The sequence below is a fragment of the Mesocricetus auratus genome, unplaced genomic scaffold (assembly GCF_017639785.1).
Source record: "Mesocricetus auratus isolate SY011 unplaced genomic scaffold, BCM_Maur_2.0 Super-Scaffold_100004, whole genome shotgun sequence".
NCBI classification, from domain to species: domain Eukaryota; kingdom Metazoa; phylum Chordata; class Mammalia; order Rodentia; family Cricetidae; genus Mesocricetus; species Mesocricetus auratus.
In genome coordinates, this window is record NW_024429189.1 from 59367618 (window position 1) to 59384166 (window position 16549).

Consider the following 16549-nt stretch of genomic DNA (forward strand, 5'->3'; position numbering starts at 1 on the left):
CTATACACCAAATTATTAAGAATCACGTGACAGTTGTATGGCTTCTAACTATAATCTCAACATCTGGTGAGGGGGAGCTAAGGCAAGAAGATTGTTATAAATTCAAGGCTCACCTGGACTACAATGAGTTCCAGGCACCAGCCAGGCACTGACACTTTGTCTCAAATCAAAACAACACTAACAATCAGTCTTTCCAAGAAAGGACATCCCACTCATGGAAGCTGCAGGAGCACTAGGCCAGGCATCAGGAGTCTGCAGTCAGTCCTGGCTCTGCTATTGACTGACCTCATGACCTTGGCCATTTTGAGGCCTCCTTGCTGCTCTCATCGTTTTCAAGGTTCCTATTTGCTAAGTGACCTGGCACCTTTCCCCAACTGCTTGTTTCTCATAGCTCTCAAGGCCTACCTCACCACAAATGGAAAATGTGGACTGAGTCTCAGGAACCTAACTCATAATTGCTCCTTCAGTAACTGTCTGAATTCCATCACTTGTGCCTCCAGAAAACACACCCATCCAAAAGTCACTCACTTCCACCTACACCTGTCTTCTCCCTGTAGCTAGTCTTTCCCTGTCCCACCAGCCAGCTCCCAAATGACATGGGGACTTTTTTTTTTTGAGACAGGGTTTCTCTGTGTAGCTTTGGTGCCTATCTGTCGACCAGGCTGGTCACGAACTCAAAGACATACCTGTCTCTGCCTCCCAACTGCTGAAATTAAAGGCATGTGCCACCACCACCCAGAGAGACTTCTAATTATGAAAGCTCAGCCTAAAGCTTAGGCTTGTTCTTAGCTAGTATTTGTAACTTAAATTAACTGTTCCTACTAATCTACATTTCTGCCTTATGGCTTTTTACCATTATCCCATTCTGTGTGTCCAAGTTGTCCTAGGTCTCAGAGTCTCCTGGGGGTCTAGACTCACCTCCTACTTCCTCTCTCTGCCCAGAAGTCCTGCCTATACCCTGGCCTAGCTATTGGCCATTCAGCTCTTTATGAAACCAATCAACAGTTGTACCCACAATAACCATCCCTGGTCCACCATGGTCCCTCTGCACCTTGTTCTTAGGTGGCAACACTGGGTTTTGTCCTTTCCTCTGCCTAGCACCTAACTCTTCTGGCAGGTTCCCATTACCCACTGCTATTCACTCTGCTTGTCACTTCACTAGAGATGGCTCCTGATCTCCATCCCCGCAGTCACCCCCATTCATCTACCAAATCAGGGGGAACCAAGATAGTATAGTACTGATACTGGGAGCCTACCTACAGCATAAAGTAGAACAGGTAGACTCTAAACTCTGTCCACAGGTAGCTTTGTGGCTGTGGGCAGAATATTTAAAGCACTTTACTCCTTTATTTGTTAAAAAAAAAAAAAGATACTACTTACAACATGGCTAAGATCACACAAAGCCTGGACTTCCATCAAGGTGTGCTCTTGTCCCTGGGGAGGCCCTGGGTGGCACGTAGACCACATCACACACCAAACAATTAACATGCCCCTCTGAACTCCTATCTAACGAGTCTTCTTCCTAAAGTGGGGGCAGGTGGGCCTCCAGCTTATGCTTCCAAGGACAGGGATGCCAGGTGTGAGCTATTATACCCAGCCTCCCGAGTAATTTCCGACACACCCACAGCTCAGCGAACCACCAACTGAGACCGGTCCCTGTATGTAGCGCACAATGGCCTCAAGCTTGCAGCAACCCTTCCTTCACTGTGCTGGGATTCAACCTGTGTGCCACACCCAGTTACCCGTTTGTCCATCCCCAACATCTCACACTGACAAGGCTCACAGCCAAAGCAAACTATGTAATTCCTCTTAGCTTCCCGTGGGCCAAGCCTACAGACGCACACAAATCCACCCAACCCATTACCCACATTATTCAGCTTTCACAACCTTTAGACCAGTAGTTCTCAACCTTACTAGCATTTTAACCCTTTAATGTGTTGTGGTGAGAACCAACCCTAACTTTTTGTTGCTACTTTGTAACTGTAAATTTGCTAGTTATGAATAATAATTTAAGCATGTTTTCTAAGTCTTAGGCTGTGAAAGGGGTTGTTCCATGCTCAAAGGGGCTACAACCCACAGGTTGAAAACCACTGCTTTAGATACTGTGAAAAGCACCCAAAATTAACTAAAATCTGAACTACAGAGGATATATGACGGATGGATTGACAGCTGAGCTTTCCCAGCTGTAAGAGCCAGTCAACTTGGTTCCTGCACCCATCAGGAGACCCAAAGAGAATGACATACAGACATAATCTGCTGGAAGTCTTTATGGAGAGCTCTTGTCGGGGTGGGGCGGACACAGGGAAGGTGTCAAGTGCCAGTTTCTACCTCTACCACCTCAGTCCAGTCACTAAAGCCCACATCCTTATGGATCAGCACCAGGTTTGGGGAAGGGGTGGGCCCCTCGGGTACCACAAAGCACTTTCCCTGGTTCTCAGAGGTGGTAACCTCCACAATACCCCCATTTGAGGGCGCTTGCTGTTGGCTGCATGTGTCCAGCAATTCTGGTTCACTTTGTAGGAGTGCCATTGCGGGCTCAGAGGCAGCCGGGGGCAGAGAAGGGCTGGCGGAAACCCCATGCTGGTGCCTGAGTTGGTGCCGCCTGAGGCTTTGAGGGAAGCCATAGCCCATGCCACAGACAGGGCATCGGTAGGGCTTGTCTGTCATGTGGGACTTAAGGTGACGGCGCAGCTTGGTAGCCAGCGTGTAAGCTCGGCCACATTGGGGACACAGAAAGGGCCTCTCCCCTGAGTGCAGGCGCTCATGCGCACGAAGTGTATGTGGGTCTCGGAGGGCCTTCCCACACACAGGGCACAGGTAGGCCTCACCAGTGTGGGAGATGAGATGGCGCCGCAGCTCTGGAAGCTGAGGGAAAGTATCGGCACAGTGTGGGCATCGATAAGGGCGCTCCCCTGTGTGCAGCCTCAAGTGTCCTCGGAGGTTGCCCCGCTGGCGGAATGCTCGGCCACAGTGTGGGCACAGGAATGGCTTTTCCCCAGTGTGGAGCCTCATGTGGTTCCGCAATGAACCCTGGGTGGCCAGGAGCCGGCCACACACTGGGCATGGGTACGGGGAAGGGGCATCTGGCATCTGGTGCGTCTTCCGGTGTAGCCGCAGGGAAGGTCGGCGAGCAAAGGCTTTGCCGCACTGTTCACACACAAAGGGCCGGGCACCAGAATGGACCACCTGATGCTCTCTGAGGTCTCTGCGGGTACCATACGCCTTGTCACACTGCGAGCAAGGGAAGGGCCTCACGCCCTGATGGGCCAGCACGTGGGCTTTGAAGCTTTCCTCGGAGCTGTAACTCTTGCCACACTCGGTGCACAGGAAGGGCTTGTGGTCTTTGTGAACAAATGTGTGTTTCTTGAGGTGGCATAGCTGCAGGAATGCCTTGCCACACTCTCCACACCGGTGTCGTCGCCCCTGCTTTGAGCTTTCTTCTGGGTGAGGAGGGCTGCAGAGCAGTACAGGGAAGTTAGGGAGCTGGGTTCTGGGTTCTGAGGTCTTTACTGTAGGCAGGCATCCGTTGCTGGGGACATGTAAGCTCTTAGCTGGGCAGGTTTGCACCTGGGTCCCTCTGGGAGTTAATAAACTGGCTTCATGGCTCTCTACACTCTTCTGGGCAGCTGAGGTGCCCTGAGGTTCAGGTGGTGTCTGTGGCAGGAACTCCTTATCCATGCTGTCATTTTGAAGCAACATGCCAAGGGGTTGGCTATCCTTGAAAGGTTGATTCTGAGTTGGGGCTACAGTTTCAGAACCTATCATATTTTCTCCTTGGATACTATGGGGTGACTCATGACCAGGATCTGAGGGAAGAGATGGGTATAAGGGTTAGCCAAGCTTGGTAGCAGACAGTATTACTGGGGAGTTATACTCCATGTGTTTTCTTGCCCGGCACCTACTCTTCAGTGGAAAATCCTACACACATCTCTTCCCTGGGCAAGAGCTGTTCTTCCTCTTCCCTGTCCAATCTCAGGGGAAACACATCAAGGTGGCCACCTTGTTAACCCTAGACGGAGGCCACTCTAGAGTAACGGCTTTCTTCTCACTGGAGACACTCATGGGATTGGACCCTCACACCTCCCGGGCTGAGTTTGTTAATAAAATGAAAAACCCTGCCCAACTGGGGCTAAGACCCAAAAGTAGAAGGTGTACTGTTTGGGAAGATGAAAGGTACTAGGGCCTGGGAATGAGAGAGGGCAAGATGGGGCTGGAGGAACGGCTTAGAAATTACGAACAATGCTCTTGCAGGGGACTAGGGTTCAAGTCTCATCATCCACATGGTGGCTAACAACCTTCTGTAACTCCAGTTCCAGTGGGATCCAGTGCATTCTTATGGACCCCTCAAGTACTGTACAATGTGGTACACAAACTTAGGCAAAATACCCACGCACCCGAATTAATAATGTCCTAATAACGGCCAGGTGGCGGCACACACTTTAGTCCCAGCTTTGGGAGACCAAACCAGGTGAATCTCCTAGTTCGACATCTTCCCACCAAAACACACACACACACACACACACACCAAACAAACCCAAAACAGCCATTAGAAATTTAAAGTTTTTAAATGTATAACAATGTCAAGAAACGAGAAACTTTGTATAGTTTCCTATCTTCATCAATATAATCATATTTTTTCTTTTTTTTGGGGGGGGGGAGGTGTTTTTGAGACAGGGTTTCACTGTGTAGCCCTGGCTGTCCTGAAACTCCCTCTATAGACCAGGCTGGCCTCACACTGAGATCTGCCCGCTTCTGCCTCCCAGTGCTGGGATAAAGGCGTGTGCCACCACTGCCCGGCAATAACCACCATTTCTTACTTTAACAACTCAGGTTGTTATATGATGATACCTTACTATAGTTTCTCTGTTTTATAGTCCAGGCTGACTGAAACACATGGTAATCCTCCTGTATCAGTGTCCTGAATCCTGAGATTATGTGTATGCCACCATGCCCAGCCTTAGGTCAATTTTAACTTTTCTATGATAGGTAATAATGTTCACCTTCATGAGCTCATTTGTCTCTTAAGAAAAATGTTTATTCATGTCTTCTGTCGTTTTCAAAGTAGGTTTTCTTTTTTACTGCTCAGTATCTGCTGCTGTTGTTCTGAGTTGGAGTTTTGCATGTAACCTGGGCTGATGATCTTTCTGCCCTGAGTGCTGGGATTATAGGAACATATCACCACACCCAGTTTAGTATTCATTTTTTAAAATATTTAATTTTATTTTGTGTGCTTGATAATTTGCCTGTGTGAGAGTGTTGTCTGTAGTTACTGACAGTTGTTTTTATGTTTTTGGTTTTTCAAGACAGGGTTTCTCTGTATTGTTTTGGAGGCTGTCCTGGAGCTCGCTCTGCAGACCAGGCTGACCTCGAGCTCACAGAGATCCACCTGCCTCTGCCTCCCGAGTGCTGGGATTAAAGGCCTGTGCCACCAATTCCCGGCTGAGTCACATACAGTTGTGAACTGCCATGTGGATTCTGGGAATTGAACCTGGGTCCTTTGGAAGAGCAGCCAGAATGGCCAGTGCTCTTAACCACTGAGCTGTCTCTCCCACCCTCACAATCAGCTTTTACAAGGATGCTGGGATCCAAAGTCTGGTTCCCATGCCTGTGCATAAGTGCTTTAACTAACCAGGCATTTCCCACCCTTGGTTGCTTGTTTTGAGATAGGGCCACATATAGCCCAGAAGGCCTCAGTCTTTTATGTGGCCACCATGACCCTGAACTAGAGCTTAGTGGACACGTACCTGTGCAAGACTCTGCTGCACCCTCTCGTGGGGAGGCCACTTCTTCCTGTAGGGCAGACTCCTCTTCTGCCACCGCCGCTCCAGCTGCTTCTTCCTCTAGCCTGGGGTGCTTGACACCTAGGCTCTCTGGGGGTGACTGTGGGCACAGCAGTAGCTCAGAGCCTGGCAGCACGACCTGGCACACCCGCAGGTGAGGCTCCTCCCCTGCCCAAGCCAAGCACACATTTCCATCACGCCGCAGCCCAGCTCGTTGCACCAAACTGCAAAGTAAGAGCAAGAGCTGGCTTGACAGGTCTTCTTGCAGGTCTCCTGACCCCTCTGCCACGCCTCTGGGAGGGCACACTGGAAAAGACCCCACCAGACATCTAGAATTGGCTTCAGGTTCCATCCCGAGCCAAGCATAGTCTGTATGCACACTTGTGTAACTTACCTGATCCAAGCCGAACTTTGCTTCGAGGTGCACATGGCTCCCCACTGGCCCAGTGACAGGTTCTGGAATAAAACAATGAAAGCCCTTTTAAACTGCCTTTGGCAGTGGCGGTGGGGTGTTTCTCAAGTAGTAAAACAAAACAAAATCAAGTCTGGCTGCAACCTTTCTGGGCCAACTCTAAGATGAAACTCTTTTCTGTTGTTTTTTTGTGACAGGATTTCTCTGTGTAGCATTGGTTGTTCTGGAACTCACTCTGTAAACCAGGCTGGCCTCAAACTCACAGAGATCCACCTGCCTCTGCCTGAGTGCTGGGACTAATGGGCATGTACCACCACACCCTGCAGAAAAACAACAATCATTTTTTGTTGTTGTTTTTGTCTTTTCAAGACAGGGTTTCTCTGTGGCTTTGGAGGCTGTCCTGGAACTAGCTCTTGTAGATCAGGCTGACCTCTGCCTCCCGAGTGCTGGGATTAAAGGCGTGCTGCCACCAACACCCGGCTCATTGATTTCTTTTTACAAGCAATTTCGTTAACTAGTTGATGAGGCTCAAATCTGATCCGGGTACCCTTAGCTTCTGACCTTTGACACCCTAGGAATTCAGCTCACAACTTTTTGCATCTGCATTCCTTCGTTACTGCAGCTTAGGTAAGACACTCCTGTAGTAAAGGGACAAAAATGACTTCCCAGCGCTTTAAATACCCTGCTTCTAACAAACTGGAAGAGCTGTCAGGAAATACATGAACTTCCCCCAAACTTTAAGACAGGAGACGCACTATTCTTCAGTACCTCCTCATGTGGTGGCTTATCTCCCTCGCCTTTCTCGTCCAAGACGGAGTCCACTTCCAGAGGTCCCCAATGCAGTCCGCGCTGCAGGGGCTCTCCGACACACCAGACCCCCAAGTGCTGTTTCCTGGCGCTAGAGGGGCCCACGGCCAAGCCCTGGGGGAGGGTCTTTAGAGCAAGTATGGCAGGGCTCGAACCAGGCGGGAAGTCTTTGAGGCCCTGGGCAAAGCCTTCTCCAGAAGGGCTCCATCCTGAGTCTTGGCCCAGGCTCGGCTTGGGGGCTGCAAGGAGACGGGAAGGCAGTGAAGGAGCGGCCCACCAGGGCGTGGGTTTGGGGAAAGATGCAGGAGGAAAGTGCAAGGTCAGCTATGCCTCAGCGGTTTGAGGGCTAAGCAAGGCTCTACCCCAGGCCCTGCAAGGTTGGAAGGGAGCCTAGGCTCTTAGACCCCAGATGATTGGAAGGCACCGGGGCAGGACCCCAGGCTAGAGAGAAAAAGGGATGTAGGGAGGAGGCGTTGACTAGAAAACGCTGGGGCCATCTAGTCCCGGGCTGAGGGTCGCAGACATCGCAGGTCACTCACGGAGCGGCAGTGTCTTCCCCAAGAGCACCTCCTCCGCCTCCTTCATACTGGACCAGAGAGCTCCCGCCACCACCCCTCCGCCGGAAGCGAGCGTTTTGTCCCGGTTCCTCTCGGAAACAGTCCTTGACGTCCAAATTTACGCTCAAGAAAGAATTCAGAACCAAATTAAAAAAAGGAAAGAAGAAAGAATCTTGATGGTTATGCATCATTGGACCACAGGACTGGGAGTTTAGAAGTACTGGTCAGACAAAAGTCTGTCCGAGAACGATACGAACCCAGGATTCCCGAGGCACGCTACTTTCCAGTATCTGGAAAAGCGGAACCAATATGCCCAACCCACCCTCCTTTGGGGGGGAGCGACAAGCCGGACAGTTAGTTCTACTGTCTAACCTCTTAGGCGGGCATTTCGGCAGGTGATTGCCGGAAGTGGGCGGGGCTCCAGGAAAGGCATGTTTGGACCGGGCAGCCAGCCGGAAGTAGGAGGAAGATGTGGCGGAAGTGGCTGGGGAGCTGAGGGCCCCCGAGGGGGCGGTTCCCGGTCTTCCTCGGAGCCGGATGTTTGCCGAGCTTTGACAGGCGTGGCAGAGGGAGCATTGCCGGAGCGCGGTGAGCTGCGGAGCGCGGGGTCTCGCTGGGCGTGGTGGGGGAATGGAACGAGCTGCTCCGGTCGTCTGAAGGGATTAGGTCCTCAAGGGGAGAATCGGAGGCAGTGGCGCGGGGGTGGAACTGGGCCTGAGGGCCTTGGTCTCTCCGCTGCTGGGGTCTTGCCCCGCTTCGGTGTCTGCAGTGAGAAGACAGCCACTTTCTCTGACTTCTTCCTGCCCTCTCCCAGGCACAGGCCAATACCGAACACACCCGCGGGAGGGAGAAGTCTCCCTGACAGGGAAAGCACTGAGAGCGAGAAATTAGGAGGAAGTGATAGACTTTGCCACTGGATAATTCATGCTTTCTTCTCATTTTCTTGTGCAATGAAATGCACTCAACCTGTCGTTTGTTTTTTTGACTATGCAAACGTGTTAATAGTTGAGTTACTGTCATGTAGGATTTTTTGTTTTTCCGGAGTCACACAGCAGTCCGATTCCAAGGCCTGCAAATACTGTGACTTCAGGTTGCTATCTCTGTTCTGCCTTGATATGAAAAGTTCTGAATGCCCCTTTGTGGCGCTTCCTTGAGCCCTGTGAACTTTGATTGATAGTCACGTGAGAGTTGTTGAAAGGTTGACCTTCACTAAGAGACCACCTCAAACTGGTCCTTGTGGATAAAAATCTTGCCTCTGGGTTCTATGACCTTTAGCAACTTGCTCACCCCTCCCCCAGTTTGCTCAAACTGTCAATGGCTTTGATAGCATATGCTGAACTAGTAGTGCAGTTGTGAGGTGGATTTGTGCCCAGATTATGGCACTATATTGGCTTTCCACAAATGTTTGTTTCCTTCTCCACTTAGAAAAATCATTCATTCAACTAATGATGGAGTGCCTACTGTGTGCTAGGCATTGTTCTGAATAGGTGGCTTTGTCTTTCTGTGCTGCAGAGAGAATCTGGGGCCCAGTGTGTGCAAGAGAGTGCTCTACTACTGACTATAACTTTAGCCTTTGGAATAGGCTCTTAAGCAATAATTCTCAGAGGGCTTGTGAAGCCTTTAAAATTGCATGCAAGATTTCTTGGATCTGTTCATTTTTCTTAGAGAAAAGTTGACAAGTGTCAGAATTTTAGAGATACTTGACTGTTTTGTAAAAGTCAAAGGCTTTGCCTAGTTATTTCAAACACATTCTGAAGGTACATGTTTACCTGCTCAGAACATTAATCTGAGAGTGTTTCTGCAGGGTGGACTAGGTCTCACAGGTGGCTGATATATTTCATTTCTATCATTTTGTGTTAGAATTTCCCTTCCCAGGCTTCCCTCATCTCCCACTAAACAGCGGATAAACACCTGGCTCAGAGAAGGCAACAGAAGGGAGTGAGAGAGGCCAGGGAGCCGGGCACTACCGGAATTAGTTTTGCTGTGAAGGAGGCTGTGTGGGAGTTGAAGGAGGTAAGGTCTAGAAGGGCCAGGAGCGAGGTTCCTGGGAAAGCGCTGGGAGTCCAGTTCTGCTTTCTTCTTATGTCTCCCTCTCCCTCACTCCCTCACACATAGCTCAGCTCTAGCTGCTACTTTTTACCCTGTTTGCTTCCGTGCAAGTGCTGCTGAACACTGCAGAGTTATATTTCTGGGAGGAGCCTTGGCTTTTGTAGATAAGGAAATTTAAGGTCCAGACAGGAAAGGCACTTGCCTGGGATCTTTACAGTCCTTGGTTGAGACAGGACTCTTAAGACAGTTTTTATATATTTGATTTCATGCTGTTTCTGTCATACCAGCTACTTACTGTGTACTAAAAGATTTCTCTTGGATAGCTGTGAGGTGGGGGTGTCAAGGAATTCCTGTACCTGGCCGATGATAGGGATGGAGAGAAGGCTCAGGCAGGAGGATGTTTTGATCTGGAATCTGTCCTTTAATGAGTCAGTGGTTTTCAACTTTCCTAATGCTGCAACCCTTTAATACAGTTCCTCATGTTGTGGTGAGACCCCCCCCAGCCATAAAATTATTTTCATTGATACTTCGTAACTATAAGTTTGCTACTGTTATGAATTATAATACAAATATCTGTGTTTTCCAATAGTCTTAGGTGGTCCCTATGAGGGTTGTTTGGCCCCCAAAGAGGTTTTGACCCACAGAGTGAGAACCACTAAGCTAGAGGATCCTGTGAGAAGCAGCCCTATAACGTCCTGGTTGAATTGGGGAGAGAAGATGGGTTGGGGCAAATTCCTCAAGATGGAAGGTTATCTAGTTGGAGGACTGAGGGTGAAGTGGGAGTGAGGATCTGGGCTCTGGGCAGAGGCAAATTTGCCCACTAAGAGAAATGCATTCCCAAATGAGAGAGGTTTGCCCTTCGTGTTCTTAGGGAGGGATCCATATTTTGGTGTCCAGCTGGATTCATGGGTAAGGCCAAGGGACAGGAGAAAGAGCAAGGAAAGCACAAAACCAATCTCCTCCTGACTCAGTATGTTGTCATGGTAACAAGGCAGTTGTTGCTCAGGCTCTGGGAACTAGTTCACCATTTAGAGCCCTAGGCTGAAATGTGTGCGGGAGGGGAGGTTGTCAGGATCCTCCTAGCCACAGCGTGGGTCTCATGCTGCAGCCTTTTTCTTCTTCCTTTCCCCAGGCCCTTTCTGCTCCTCTTATCTGCCCTGCTAATTCTCTGACCATATATGTCGTTTTTTTCTGGCATCAGGAATGCAGCTGCTTCTTTAGGGTTGGGCAAATGTGTTGGATTGAAACCTCCTTCTTCACCCATCTCGTAAGCTCGAGGGAGGTATTTTTATGGAGCCGAAAGCAGAAAGTGCCACCTCCTTTGGCCAGGTCCTAGGTCTGGTTCCCGTGCTGACTCTTCTGTCCTTCAGGCCTTATCTCCATGCACTAGATAGTAAGAGCAGCGTTTTCCCTCTGGGCCCTCTCATCCTTAGGTAATCTGTTGACTTTGCCACAGTGAAACCACTGTTGGGAACCCCTACAGGGTTAGAGAGGGCCTGGGAACCTTAGGGCTGCAAGGGGTGTGCAGGGATTGGCAGATACATTCCATCCCCTGCTACTGGTTTTTGTCCCAGGTAAACCAAGCTGAGCACCTCGGCCATGGCCTTTTTTCCTGGGACCCTATCATCTCTGGTCTGAATAGATGGGGAGAACAGCCAGGGCCCCAGCTGGCCTTTTTCAGATATGACATTTGGAAGCCCCTGGATTCCTCAGATTCTTGCAATGTCTATCCCCGTAACTGCTGGCACGAGGCTTCTGCACTCTGCAACCTCTGAGGAGATGCCCTTTGGCAACTGGGACTGCATTACTTGGTCAGTTGATATGCAGTGTGAAACCTGGCATGGCTCTTACTGCCCAGCTGAGGACCTGAAGGGAAGATGCTGGGCTGTGCCATCCACTGCCCCAGCTGCCTTTTCTGGCACCATCTCTGTGGAACTCTTGGCAGGATGAGGACTGTTGAGGAATAGGGACAAGGATGCCAGAAGAGAAAAGGAGGGAACAGAAGGGTTCTCTATAAGAATTACAGAAGCTTGACCCACCCACCTTCTCTCCCTTCCCCACCCAGGTTTCTCGTCCAGTTCTTCTGCAAGGAGCAGACTTAGCCATGGATCCTCTCTCGGAACTGCAAGATGATCTGACCTTGGATGATACCAGCCAAGCTCTGAACCAGTTGAAGCTAGCCTCCATTGATGAGAAGAACTGGCCTTCTGATGAAATGCCAGACTTTCCCAAGTCAGGTGGGCACAGTGTCTCAGGCAACACCACAGAGAGGAGGCCCCTTCCTGCTGGGGGATCTCCAGGGGGTAAGGTTGGGGCAAGGAGACTAGACTAGTCCTAGGGTACAGCCAGGAACATAAGTTCACTGGGGGCAGACCAGAGAGCTTGAGTCATGGAGAAGGTGCTAGGCCAGCCCCCAGGGTGACTCTGCCTCTGCCATATTCCTCAGATGACTCTAAAAGCAGCTCTCCAGAACCTGTCACACACCTGAAGTGGGATGACCCTTACTATGACATCGCCCGGCACCAGATTGTGGAAGTAGCAGGTGAGCATACCCAGTGTTGTGTCTCCCTCATATTCTGTGCTCCTGGCTTAGAGAAGCCAGCCTCTCTTGTCGCCAGAAAGCGGACATTTTGTGCCTATCTCTGGTCTGCTCTTGGGCATATGTACTTCTCTTATGAGCATGGGTTGATTTTGATTGGCATGTAATATAGTCACCTGCCACTGCTTCCTGACCTACAGTTCCATTGTCTCCCACTGCAGTCCTAATGTGGGAGGCATTGTGGCCTAACAGCTTTGAAGTTGGAAAGTTGAGTTTGATCCAACTATGCTCTCTGAACTCCTCCCTCACAGTGTTGAGAGGAGTACTGTGATGCTCGTACGCCAACCTCCTGGGAGCTAGAACATAATTTGCTCTGAATAAGTGCCCTTGTCTTTTTCTTCATATGTTCTCTTCCCTTCCCTTGCCCTGATATCTGCTTTCCCCAGTTAGTCACTGGAGATGTGGATAATGACACCCTGCTTCTGGGAGTTTGGAATGGGCAGAGCCTCCTTCAAAATGCACAGTGCCACCTGGCTCCCTGGAACGTCAAGTGCTGCCATGCTGAGAATGAGTGCAGGAAGCCTCAGGGTCTCTGCTTCAGGGAGTTCTTCCCTTATGTTCATAAAGCCAGCCCCAGGAGAGACTGGAGCAGGGGAGCAGTGAGCCTTGGTGAGCTGGCTCTTGCTGTCAGGCCTAGAAGAGCCCATAATGTCTAAGGCATTCCCATGGTGCCTGTGTTTCTGATGCTTATGTTGGTCTGTGTTGGGGGTCTTGAATGGTTTCTCTTAACTCTCAGAAGCAAGGCAGAGCTCCTTTCTGGCTTAGGTCTGAGCCTGGAATCTGAGTGAGGTGTCAGGGTGTCTAATGTCTACCCTGACAGCCTCCTGACTTAATGGTCAGTCAGAAGACAGCAGGTGGAGGCTGGTCCTCCCACTTCTGTGGGTGTCCCCTTGTCTTGCAGCATTTTATTTATTTGTTTGTTTCTTCAGAATGTGATGAGCTGGAGGGGGCGCAGCCAGGTAGGTGTCAGTTTTGGCTATCTGTGCTTGGCCTTTCCTGGCTGTGGCCTCTGGCTCTATGAATCAGAAAGGGCTCTTGGTGGTGGCCAGTGGGACCAGCTTAATTGCAGCTCCATTCTAGGAAGTTGGGAGCTAGTGGTGGCGTTGGAAGGAGGAAATAGCAGAGATTCTGAGAGGCATGAGAGGTAGTGTGGCGACACACCCAGAGCCCAGGAGAAAGCTCCAGGGGCTGTGCCTCAGGAAGCTCTCAGTAGAGACAAGGCCTGGCCAGCATGCTGCTGTGGGGGCCTGTGTGCCTGCCTTGCTGCTGAGGCTTGTTTGAAGATCCAGTGGTATGAAAAGGAGAGTAGGCAATGCTCCCAACTCCTCTACAGCCTGTGGGTGTTCCTGCCTTCAAGGGCTGTCATGGACCTCATTCAGTTTTGACTTGGTCCCAGTAGGGTCTTTGCAGTGTTGTACTGATAACAGTAGATTCTTCCGAAAGGGACAGAAACACCAGTACTTGTAACCTTTTCAGTTTCTATAACAGCTGGTTTCAAGCTTCCAACATAATGCCAACTGACTTGCAAAATTCCTGACAATAGAACTATTCAACAAATTGAAACCTGCAGGTGTCCTTGCACTGCAGGTTGTGGTCAGCAGTACCCAGAAGGCCTGCTAGAGCAGCGGTGCTGGTGCTGATGACCACGCATGCTGCCTTGAGAGAGGCCCTGGTTGGTATCTGGGGAATGCAGGGCCTGGCTCTCAGGCTTTTCCTACTACACCCTTCCTCGTTAGGCGCTCTCCTCAGCACCCCAGAGATACCACAGATGCCAGGTGGGCAAGAGTCAGTTCTCACCCCTTCTGAGAGCAGGGAGGGAGTTCCTGTGAGCTTCTTTTTTTTTTTTTTTTTTTGGCTTTTCGAGACAGGGTTTCTCTGTGGCTTTGGAGGCTGTCCTGGAACTAGCTCTTGTAGACCAGGCTGGCCTCGAACTCACAGAGATCCGCCTGCCTCTGCCTCTCAAGTGCTGGGATTAAAGGCGTGCGCCACCAACACCCGGCCTCCTGTGAGCTTCTTGTAGCAGCCACCCTGCTTGCTTGCAGACTTGGTGAGGGGACCCCACTTCTGGGGAGTCAGAGGACAAGGCCTAGACCCTAGGGCTGTTGTCCCTCGCCCTATGCTTGCCTTCCATCTCCTGACTTACCCTTTGACCTCCTTGCTCCCTGGGCTCTTTTCAGTGTGTGTTACTATAGCAGCGGCATAGTCAACACCCACTTGATGAGACACCCTCCATTCCCTAGAAGCTTATAGCACACGCTGGGGTTTGACTCAGTGGTAGAGTTCTCACCTACTGCAAGTACTGGGTTTCAGCCTCAGTACTGGGAAAATTAAAACAATAAAAAGGAACCTAACAGTCCAGTGAAATAGTTCTTAAAACTAGTCATAGTCCTTTATGACCCTCTTAGGGCCACCAGGGTGTAAATTTCTTTCTCTAGAGAAAGCATGTATCTTTGTACTGGATTTTTTTTTTTTTTTTTTTTTTTTGGTTTTTCGAGACAGGGTTTCTCTGTGGCTTTGGAGGCTGTCCTGGAACTCGCTCTGTAGACCAGGCTGGCCTCGAACTCACAGAGATCCGCCTGCCTCTGCCTCCCGAGTGCTGGGATTAAAGGCATGCGCCACCAACGCCCGGCTGTACTGGATTTTGTAGACCATAGTTTCCTTTCTTTTTTGGTGAACCAGTGAGTTTATTAGGGCTCCTCACAAAAGAATGGGTGAAAGGCTTCTACTCCCCATGTCTGTGACCAGCTGAGAGGTAGAACAGTGTGGTCCTGGCCAGCAGCCTTAACCTCTTAGTGGCATTCCAGAGCTCTTAGACCCTCTCCCTTGGCTCAGTTCTCAACCCTTCCAGCCAGTGAGGGTCCCTTATCCCTGGGGTAGGAGCTTCAAATAATGACTTCAAGGTTCCCAGGCCCCACTTCAGCCTTGCACCTGCATTCCAGGCGTTCCTTCTGCTTACATGGAACTAGGCAGGTGATGCTTCCCTTTGCAGAAGTCCCAGGATTTCTGAGCTTCAGATTGTGTGCCTGGGTTGCCATTCTAAGCCTGTGTCTCTGCCCCTGCTGTGTTCCTTTACCCTTCCCAACAGAGCCAACGGGAAGTAAATGAGGGCAGTTAGCTCTGAGCCACCTCAGCTACCCCCCCAAAAAAAAACCCTCGCACCTCAGAGTCCAGAGAGCTGGTGGCACCCAGGCCTTCAAAGTGGACCTGCCTCCTTCCAGATGTGATAGGCACATACCTATAATAAATTTGGAAGTTGGGGATAGTGGCATATACCTTTAATCCTAGTACTTGGGAGGCAGGGGAATCTCTATGAGTTCAAGTCCAGCCTGATCTACATAGTAAGTTCCAGGACAGTCAGAGTTATATAATGAGACACTGTCTTGTAAAAACAGAAGATAAAAACAAACAAAAATACCAAATTCTATCACTCAGAGGAGCTTCAGTTTTAGGCTAGCCTGAGCTCCATATTGACAGCCTGTCTCAAAAACAAACAAACAAGCAAAAACCTGTTGCTGATACAGCTGCATGGTAACAATTCTGTTTGGAAAAACCTCTTCTCCAGCTTCAGGAAACTTACTGCCTAACACACTCTAATTTGTCACTTAACTATCAAATACAAGTTCAGAAGTGAAACTGCATGTCATATGACCTGCATCTTTGTGAAGGCTACTAGCACTTATTACTTGAGATGGGATCTTATTGTTGTACCCAGGCTGGTCTTGAACTGGTAGGCACCAGTGACTCTTGCACCTCGGTCTTCTAATAGCTGGGATCATAGGTGTGTATCACTGCACCAGGATACCAGCACTTACTGAATGCCTGACATGAGTGGGCTGACTCGGACCAAGTCAAAGATAGGAAACAGTCCCTGCCTTCAGGCTGCTCATGAGCCGGTGGGAGACAGAGCATGGACTTACACCGGACAGTAGAAACTTAGGGAGCCATGGGGAGAGCCAGCTCAGCTGTTTGGGGGAAGGTGGAGGCAGTTGTGTGTGTTTTGAGTCCTCCAGGTCCATAGTGGCCATTTTGGAACAGAACTGTCCAGAGAAAGTTCTGTCTATATAAGCGAGACAGGATGTCATGAAGCCCAACCTGGCCTTGAACTTATTATGTGGCTGATCCTTGCTTTGAACTTCTGATTGTCCTGCTTCTACCTCCTACTGATAGTGATACAGTTTAGGGGTCTTGATCAGATTTGTTTTTTTTTTCCTGCCAATTAAAGAATTAAAAGGCAGGAAAAATCTCTAGCATGACTGATGGCAGTGGAGGAATCTGGAAGACTGCAGACAGCTGCAGACAGAATCAGCAATTGAAGAAGCATGTCTGTTGGGAGTGAGGAAACACG

The 16549-nt window shown here is 49.9% G+C and overlaps 2 protein-coding genes across 4 annotated transcripts in view; one reads left to right on the top strand and one right to left on the bottom strand.

The window, feature by feature from the left end:
* Positions 1 to 16549, top strand: part of Arhgap1 (Rho GTPase activating protein 1) — a 40980-nt gene that overhangs the window by 11164 nt on the left and 13267 nt on the right. The window contains exons 1-3 of one of the 2 annotated variants that reach the window (XM_040745835.1): positions 8023 to 8144; positions 11671 to 11842; positions 12052 to 12147. In XM_040745835.1, coding sequence (XP_040601769.1) covers positions 11710 to 11842; positions 12052 to 12147 — 229 coding nt within the window. In that variant the 5' untranslated portion in view covers positions 8023 to 8144; positions 11671 to 11709. Of the gene's footprint in view, positions 1 to 8022; positions 8145 to 11670; positions 11843 to 12051; positions 12148 to 16549 lie in introns of those variants that run through there. The other variant, XM_040745834.1, reaches the window with a different exon arrangement.
* On the bottom strand, positions 2250 to 8037 carry Znf408 (zinc finger protein 408). Of its 2 annotated transcripts, XM_013126695.3 has the most exons (6): positions 7929 to 8037; positions 7539 to 7679; positions 6961 to 7238; positions 6175 to 6236; positions 5745 to 6004; positions 2250 to 3806 (listed from the first exon to the last, which is right to left on the bottom strand). In XM_013126695.3, exons 2-6 carry the CDS (start codon positions 7582 to 7584, stop codon positions 2311 to 2313), a joined length of 2142 nt encoding a protein of 713 aa, XP_012982149.1. In that variant the 5' UTR covers positions 7585 to 7679; positions 7929 to 8037; the 3' UTR covers positions 2250 to 2310. The 2 variants fall into 2 exon arrangements, with proteins under 2 accessions (XP_012982149.1, XP_005088078.1); XM_005088021.4 differs by lacking the exon at positions 7929 to 8037 and having other exon boundaries at positions 7539 to 7922.

What these genes read in the sequence shown, in the direction of transcription:
- Znf408 (XM_013126695.3), bottom strand. Translation starts at nt 7,584, where the DNA reads ATGAAGGAGGCGGAGGAGGTGCTCTTGGGGAAGACACTGCCGCTCC. An exon ending in CAAAGTTCGGCTTGGATCAG is followed by an intron (nt 6,005 to 6,174) that starts GTAAGTTACACA and finishes CTTACTTTGCAG; the next exon opens with TTTGGTGCAACGAGCTGGGC. An exon ending in TGCAGCAGAGTCTTGCACAG is followed by an intron (nt 3,807 to 5,744) that starts GTACGTGTCCAC and finishes CTCTTCCCTCAG; the next exon opens with ATCCTGGTCATGAGTCACCC.